We start from the raw sequence: 8,296 nt of genomic DNA on the forward strand, positions 1-8,296 counted from the left end.
AGAATAATTTTGCATTACTGCTTTATGTCTATGTTTCAGGAAAAATGTATGTTACATTTTAAAATGGCTATCCTAAATGGCAATCCTAACACCATTGGACTGGCTTCCTTTGTAATATTCTGCCTCTGGTATGTTCTGATAGGACTCCCCAGTGTTGGTTGGTATCATAATAATTATAATAATTAAAGCAGTTTTACACTCCTATTACCTTAATTATATTTAATTGTGGCTAGCAGATAGACAAATGACTAATGCATGCAGTGATTCAGGTTTGTACCCTACACAATTTTCTCACTCCTCTTTAAATTTCGAGCAACTTGTAGAAGAGTAGCAGGCAGTGGTGTAACTTGGGACTCATGGGTCCCACTGATGCTGGGGGGCAGGAAAGAAATGGGGATCTCATTCTATGCACTGCACTGATGAGCCTCAATAAGGGTTAAATCAGTCATAATTTGGAATCTGATTAGCAACTTCCCTGGGTGTGCTGTAAAACACAGTGGGCGAAGTTTAGCCTAAAGGATATGCCATAAAAATTGAATTTCATGTGTAAAAATCAATTTACCTCCCAGGATACATTATGCTTTGCATACAAGTGTATAATGACATTATATACTATAGAGAACTGCAGTATGAGCATTAGCAGAACTGCTGTTCTGGTTCCAGAGAAATGTTCCAGCAAAGGACAACCAGGCTGCTGCACAATTGTGCAATTTGCATAACTTACATATGAAGTTACATAGAAACTTCAAATCTGGAAAAGGAGAAAAGGCACAGGATACCCAGCAGATAACAGATAAGCTCTGTAGTATACAATGGGATTCAGCAGAACTTATTAGCTGCTTCTTTCTTCAAATTTCCCAGGGCAAACGCATGCGCAGTAGAATGAAATAGCTGGCTTTTTAGTTAAAGTTTGGCTTTTGTGCATGCGAAGCCGCATGAAACAAGAAGAAGACAGAAGAGGATCACTGCATGGTGCTCGCTAGAATAACCCCGTGCCGGTGCAATTTTCTGCTGATAGGAGCACGGGCCGGGCTTTCAGGTAAGCCGGATTTTCGGATTCGGCTTTTCCATCCTCGGGGTTTAATAAATTCCGAAAAATTTCACACATTTTTCGGAGTTTAGTAAATAAGGCCCTTAGGGGCAAATTCACTAAGCCGCGAAGCGCCGAACGCTAGCGTTAATTCGCTAGCGTTTGGCATTTTCGCTACTGCGCAAATTCACTAACGAACGCTGCCGTAGTTTCGCTAGTGTTACTTCGCAACCTTACGCCAGGCGAATTTTCGCTAGCGACGAAACTACGCAAATTCACTAACTTGCGCAGTGTACTGAACGCTACCTTTTACGCTAGACTTCCTTCGCCACCTCAGACCTGGCGAAGCGCAATAGAGTAGATAGGGATTGTTTAAAAAAAAGTCAATTTTTTTTCTAAGTCCCAAAAAACGCTGGCAGGTTTTCTACATGATGGCTGATAGGCTGAAAAAGATCGAAAAATTTTTGGGGCTCCCCTTCCTCCCCCCTACATTTCCTGACTCATGGAAACTTACCTAGACAGTGGGCACATGTGTAGGGCAAAATAAAATTTTTATTTGCTGATTTGAAGGTTTTCTAGGCATTTGTAGTGCAGATACGTGTTCCTCCATTGAAATTTGAATTTCACGCCGTATGCAAATTAGCCTTCGCTAGCGTAACTTCGCTTTATATAGCGAATCAACGCTAGCACAACTTCGCAACCTTACGCTACCCCTGAGCGCAACTTCGGATTTTAGTGAATTTGCGGAGCCCTGGCGAAACTACGCCTGGCGAAGTGCGGCGAAGTTGCGCCTGGCGCAACTTCGCATCTTAGTGAATTTGCCCCTTAGTGTTTACAATAAACCCTCAAAAAAATTCCCCAGCAAAGTCCAACAGACACCTTTTTGACAACACCTTTTTTTTGTAAACAGCTACAAAGTATATGCACGGTTTGATTGGAAAGACTGTACACTGTACACTGTGCACTGTATGCTGATTTCATAGACACATGCAGGGAAGGGAGACAGGAAGGCACAGGTTTTTAAGATAAAACAATAGTGTTTGCATCAGATTCACAACTGATTATTTTTCTCACCATCCCACCCTAGGTCCCACCCTAGGTCAAGAGTGTTAGAAGGAGAAATTGCTCTGGGGCGCCATGAAGGGGTCAGGAAGTAATTTTCCTCACTGCTAAAAGCACCATGGGTTTTTCACCTTTCTCTGGAATACCATTATCTGTGTTGGTCAAAAGTATTCTTCTGGACAACTGTGGCTCCATTAGGTCAACAAGCATCAGTGTGGCTCCATGAATTCAAAGTTGGTTACAGTGCAAGCCTACCCTTGTTTGAATTACTAGTGTGGATCGGATTTTCACTGCACCGTCTTGTCTAAATCATGGGAGAGGCAGGGTTAGTGCCATTAATGCACAGGTTTGGGAGCAGGGGAAGGGCTACAGGTTGGTTACAGAGAGCCTTTTCCCTATAATTCCTGCTCCCGGACAGCTAGGCCTCTTTTCTTTATCTCTATCCATTCAGTTTCTTCTATCTATTCATTAAAAGCCACAACCCTCTAAATGTAAAAGCTTTGCAAAAATGTACCTCTCTGTCTGCCAGAATAATCCATAAGACTGACTCATATTGAAATAAAGCTAACATTTCATTAATAAACTTTGTAACTGTAAATGTTCCCTATTGATAAAGTTATTGCAAATGGACGATTCTTTTATTACAAAACTACAATAAACTCTAGACCATAAACACCTATTTTTATACTGTACTAATATATATTTTTTTGGATGACCTTTGTTAGGTTTACTTCCATACTTTTCTCCAACTAGTAGTACTGGCAACCAGCTGTCCAAAGGTGTATGTGTTTTTGTTTAATACAGAGGCTAAAGCTTGTATCCCTTAAAGGAGAAGGAAAGTTCCAAGACAGTTTATTGCCAACAGATTAGCCACAATAATGCAAACTAGAACACTATATAAACAGCTCTAGACACTGACTATGTTTGTTTAGGATAGAAGCTGCCATATAAGCTTGGTGTGACATCACTTCCTGCCTGAGTCTCTCCCTGTTAACATACAGCTCTGAGTTCAGATTACAGCAGGGATGGGAGGAGGGAGGGGGAGAGGAGGAAACCCTGGAGGTTTATGCTGAAAACAGGAAGTCTGATACAGAAGCCCATGTGTACACAATAGAAGGAAAGAAATGCTGTGTTTCTTTTGACAGAGGACTCAGAGCAGCATTACTTTGAGGCTTTACTGGTTTATTTATATAGACTTTCTGATAAAGCTTACTTAATTTTAGCCTTTCCTTCTCCTTTAACAGGACTCTCTCATTGAACCCTTTTTTACAAGCCTCTTTATACTACTCACTGTACATATACATATTCTAATTGCCCAGATTCAGCAGTTCTTCATGCACACAGCCTTACATTTATTTAAAAACATGGCTACTGGTTTAATTGTTTCAATTGTTTATTTTATTTACAACTCAAGTGCAAATGCAGCTTTTTTAATATTTTGTATTGTAATGTAACTAATGATATTATATTGCTGCACACAGAATGTATACACATGTCAGGATGTCAAGATTAGAGAACTTTACAGAGACGGCTTTGAACGTGAAGGTATAAGATGTAAGTCGATTCACAGCAGGGTGAGAATAGTATGTGAGAATGTTTAATGTTGGTTTCTGTTCAGTAAGATTCTCCCTCTAGTAATGGGAAATCTTCCGAATGGAGTATCTTCAGCTCACACAGGTTTCTGGTTAGATCTGCATTTTTTTCTTATAACTGTAGCTCAAACTCTGTAGCCTGTACTCAAAGCAAAAATGGAAAGAAATTGAGAATATTTGTGGGATGAATAAATATATACAACATTAAGGGGGTTATTTATCAAGGTATTTAGTATTTCTAACATAAAAATTCCGATCAACTCCGACTGCCCGAATGGACCTTATTTATCATTAAAAAAGTCTGAAAAAATTGGGTCGGGCAAAAATCCAATGACTTCTGAGCTTTGCCTGAAAAGTACGATTTTTTTGTACTGATAATTGTTAATCAGGCTGAGGTAACTGGTAGCTATCCAACTGTTGTTGACATTCAAATTCCATCATCCCACTGGGAGATGTTGGATATTGTTGAGCAACAATATGTGGAGGGTGACCATTAACACATTCCAGATGCAGAAAATGACAATAAAAAATCAGTGCTAGCAAATGTCTCTTCTACATATAGTAATTATGTGCTAGACCTTATTTTGCAATATTGGCAATGGGAAATCACTATGGTCACGGATGAAGAGAGAATGTGCCAGTGGACAATAGATTGGGACAAACATTTTAATACATGTTCTTACTCTCTTACTAAGAAACACTGGGTTTTAAACCCTGATGACTTATTATTAATTGTCTCCTAGAAAACATTAAGAAAAGTTTGGTGGATATGCAGGAAAACAATATTTGGCCAATTTTGTAGCTCATAGCCCACCTCCCAGTAATGTAAGGGGTTGTTATTCTGCAGTAGGTGTGCATCATTCAAACTTGGTACATCCAATTTGTTTACATGGCATTGTGGAATCACTTGCACATTTTCCACATCAACAGCACCCCTAGCATTTCAGCCACTGGACATTTAATAGATACGGGGAGGTAAATTGTATTTCATTTTTATCAATGTTCAACCAGGGTTTTCCAGAGATTTAAGCTTCAATTGTTTAGATCTAACTGGGCATTAGATAATTTGACTGAATCAATAAATATTGATTTGGAAAGTTAGATTAAATCGAAAAATATTGGTTCATTTATGGTTGTCTTCATCTTCAGGATTCATTTCCCTAGAGAAGCCAAGTGGTCCAATCCAGTACAAGGCTGTAGACAATGATCTGTTTCTTTATAAAGGATTTTTTACCCTAATAATTTGATACATTTAGACATGGGTCATATGCATTGAATTACATTTTTTTATGAACACTGATCACAAATTGATTCAGAACGAATTGTTCTGAATTGTTCTAGTGCCATTGGATTCATTGTTTGGGATCAATAAGAATCATTGTGGATCAATAACAATATCAATTAAATAGGCAGCACACAAGTTACTTTTCATAAACCCTTGGCAGAAAGGCCACTATCAGCTGATATGTTGATAATAGATAGTTTGGTGATCTCAAATATGTGCATACGTTATATATAATTAGTGCATATAAATGCACTTTTTAGAATAATAACAAAACAATAACAAAAATATGATTTACTCCTTATTAAAATATAAGTAACAATGCACTAGACTTTATCACTGCTAAATGTGCATGTTGTATTGGTATCATTGCATGGAATGAATTAGTATTTGTGAAGATTTTAGTTATTAGTTACTGTACCTGTCATCTTCAGGGTTTTTTACGTCTTGTAGATAAGGCTTCATTCCATATTGTAATCTTTGTTGGGGTGTTTCTCTTCCAAACCTCTGCGGTAGGTTGGCAAGAGACTGTGGGTAACGTCCACCTTGACTTGATCTGCCAAACCTCTGAGGCAAATTGGCTAAAGACTGAATATTAGCCCTGGCAGGAACATATCTTCCAAATCGCTGTGGTAGGTTTGGGATGCTTCTTGCTATATTGTCTTCAGAACCTCTTCCAAATCGCAGAGGTAGATTAGCGGCAGGTTTATTACCCCTCTCTTCTAAAACTAGCCTCTCACTCTGTAGTGGTAGATTGTTATACTTGTGTGCTAAAAGGGAACCTATTTCATTTTGGATATTTGACTTCCAATATTGGAGTTCCTCAGAGTTAATTGTTCTTTGATTTTGGAAATCATCTGTGGGCTGTAAAATAAAATTAAGAATATTGCCATTAATAACTTTCAGCAAAGATAATATAATATAAGTTTTATTCCAAATCTTAAAGGGATACTGTCATCGGAAAACATGTTTTTTTTTAAAAACACATCAGTTAATAGTGCTACTCCATTTCTAAATCCATTTCTCAAAAAAGCAAACAGTTTTTTTTATATTCAATTTTGAAATCTGACATGGGACTAGACATTTTGTCAATTTCCCAGCTGCCCCTGGTTATGTGACTTGTGCCTGCACTTTAGGAGAGAAATTCTTTCTGGCAGGCTGCTGTTATTCCTTCTCAATGTAACTGAATGTGTCTCAGTGAGACATGGGTTTTTACTATTGAGTGTTGTTCTTAGATCTACCAGGCAGCTGTTATCTTGTGTTAGGGAGCTGTTATCTGGTTACCTTCCCATTGTTCGTTTGTTTGGCTGCTGGGGGGGGGGGAAGGGAGGGGGTGAAATCACTCCAACTTGCAGTACAGCAGTAAAGAGTGATTGAAGTTTTTCAGAGCACAAGTCACATGACTTGGGGGAGCTAGGAAACGGACAAAATGTCTAGCCCCATGTCAGATTTCAAAATTGAATATAAAAAAATCTGTTTGCTCTTTTGAGAAATGGATTTCAGTGCAGAATTCTGCTGGAGCAGCACTATTAACTGATTCATTTTGAAAATTTTTTTTTTCCCATGACAGTATCCCTTTAAACCTAAGCTGTTATTGCCATATATATATGGCAATCTGCTATATGGCACGTTAATAAAAAATCTGAGACATTTCTCATCTTGTTTTTCTTCATCAGGGAAAAAATGTGGTCAATTTTGTATTCAACTAATTGACAGAATACTTTGTGAAGTGGCAATAGTGTTGGCCCATCGGTAATAGTGAGTGTGCCCCAATTTAAAGCTGCTGAACAGCTTTAGACAATCAAGACTAAAAGGAAAGTAAAAAAATATTAATTTAATAGCTATGAAACAGGCATTTTAAGCATATAAAGTTGAGGATAAAAATGTTCTTCAGCAATTTGACTTTTCATAAGTAGAAAACTATTTTTACTCCTATTTGCATGTGAAAAATTAATTGATTTCTGATAAATCTGAACCTATGACTTAATTATATCTGCCTTGAACCCCAGATCCAAGACCTTTTTTTAACTCTGTTATCCCTGTCTTCAAACCCAGGTTCAGGAAGAGCTGATATATTTAAATAAATAAAAAAGTCTGAATGCAAAAAACTCGAAATGTTTTTGAATTTTTTACTTTAGAATCTGAATTTTTAGTGGGAAAAGAAATTTAATTTTTCATAATTTATTAAAGCCCAATTCTGCAAAAAGTCTGAAATCGAAAATCCAGCATCTTGACTTGCCCAGGTTATATATGTCAATGGCAGAGGTCCCTATACTATTTGGAAGTTTCTGTGGTCTGCACTGGAATTATCCAGACAATCCAACTATTACTGGATTTTCGGGCTGAAATTCTAATAATTCAGACTTTTTGAGGAAAAGGCCTGAAAAAATTTAGCAATTAGGGAAAAAATCTGAAAAAATCATATTTTTGCTCAATTCTCAACTAAATAAAACATTAAACACATCCGAAACATATGAAATAAAAGATTAAGCAGAGCTATGCACATGGAAGCCTTGAAGCCCATTAACTTGATATATTTATATATTCTATTAAAGATAATGTAGTGAACAAACGTTATAAGGAGTAATATAGCAGAGGGGCAGAATAAAGCAAACAATGGTCAACACAGAATTTGATGCAAATTAAAGGTACAAAACATCATGTAATGATTTGAGCTACATTTTAGCGTTGCATGTTTTTTATTCTAAAAAAAGGAGTTGTCTTCTCACCTCTAGTAAGTCATCATCTTGGTTTTCCAGACTATTTCCAGTGTTCTCTGCAGAACAGATAGAGGATATAAAAAAGATGGCATAAGAGCTCAGGTAAAACAGGATAACCTTACTGGCAGATATCATCTCCATGTTCTTGCAATGGTCAGCTGAATGTGCCTCAGATACTTTCTGACTACCTTATATATAGAGTAAGGGCACAAACTATGAATATGACATGATGACTGTCCACAGTTTTAATTAACGGTACAAATTCAAAGAAGAGAAAAAGGAATGTGGAGAATTTGATTGCAGAGAGCTCTTCAGTATCACCCCTGCTTGTAAACATATTGATTTTTTTTGGAAACAAATATTTTCCATGTTATTATTGACCAATTAATTAGGCTACAGTGGAGGCTATAACAATTGAGACTTACGCAAACGATGTTCAATTAGCGCATGCTTCTTTTGTTTCTTTACAACTATTCAGTGTTAAGGGCTGGAAATGGTTTTCATTCATTTAAAAGGTCTTGAACAAATGATATGAGGTCTTTTGAGGAGCTACTGTTCCTGTTCTTCCCATTTCTTCATGTCTATGCACCTAAAATATCAACCACTTTGG

General features: G+C 37.3%; 1 protein-coding gene across 1 annotated transcript; it reads right to left on the reverse strand.

Annotated features, from left to right (window-relative positions):
* Window positions 1-3,472: 3,472 nt before the first annotated feature.
* LOC108719682 (growth hormone-releasing peptides) lies at window positions 3,473-7,872 on the reverse strand. The gene is made up of 3 exons (XM_041567506.1): window positions 7,696-7,872; window positions 5,388-5,830; window positions 3,473-3,823 (listed from the first exon to the last, which is right to left on the reverse strand). Exons 1-3 carry the CDS (start codon window positions 7,825-7,827, stop codon window positions 3,778-3,780), a joined length of 621 nt encoding a protein of 206 aa, XP_041423440.1. The 5' UTR covers window positions 7,828-7,872; the 3' UTR covers window positions 3,473-3,777.
* Between the last annotated feature and the right edge of the window lie 424 nt (window positions 7,873-8,296).

Source organism: Xenopus laevis, chromosome 6S (assembly GCF_017654675.1).
Source record: "Xenopus laevis strain J_2021 chromosome 6S, Xenopus_laevis_v10.1, whole genome shotgun sequence".
NCBI classification, from domain to species: Eukaryota; Metazoa; Chordata; class Amphibia; order Anura; family Pipidae; genus Xenopus; species Xenopus laevis.

What these genes read in the sequence shown, in the direction of transcription:
- LOC108719682 (XM_041567506.1), bottom strand. Translation starts at nt 7,827, where the DNA reads ATGGAGATGATATCTGCCAGTAAGGTTATCCTGTTTTACCTGAGCTCT. An exon ending in AAGATGATGACTTACTAGAG is followed by an intron (nt 5,831 to 7,695) that starts GTGAGAAGACAA and finishes TTTATTTTACAG; the next exon opens with CCCACAGATGATTTCCAAAA. An exon ending in AAAAACCCTGAAGATGACAG is followed by an intron (nt 3,824 to 5,387) that starts GTACAGTAACTA and finishes CTTTGAGTACAG; the next exon opens with GCTACAGAGTTTGAGCTACA.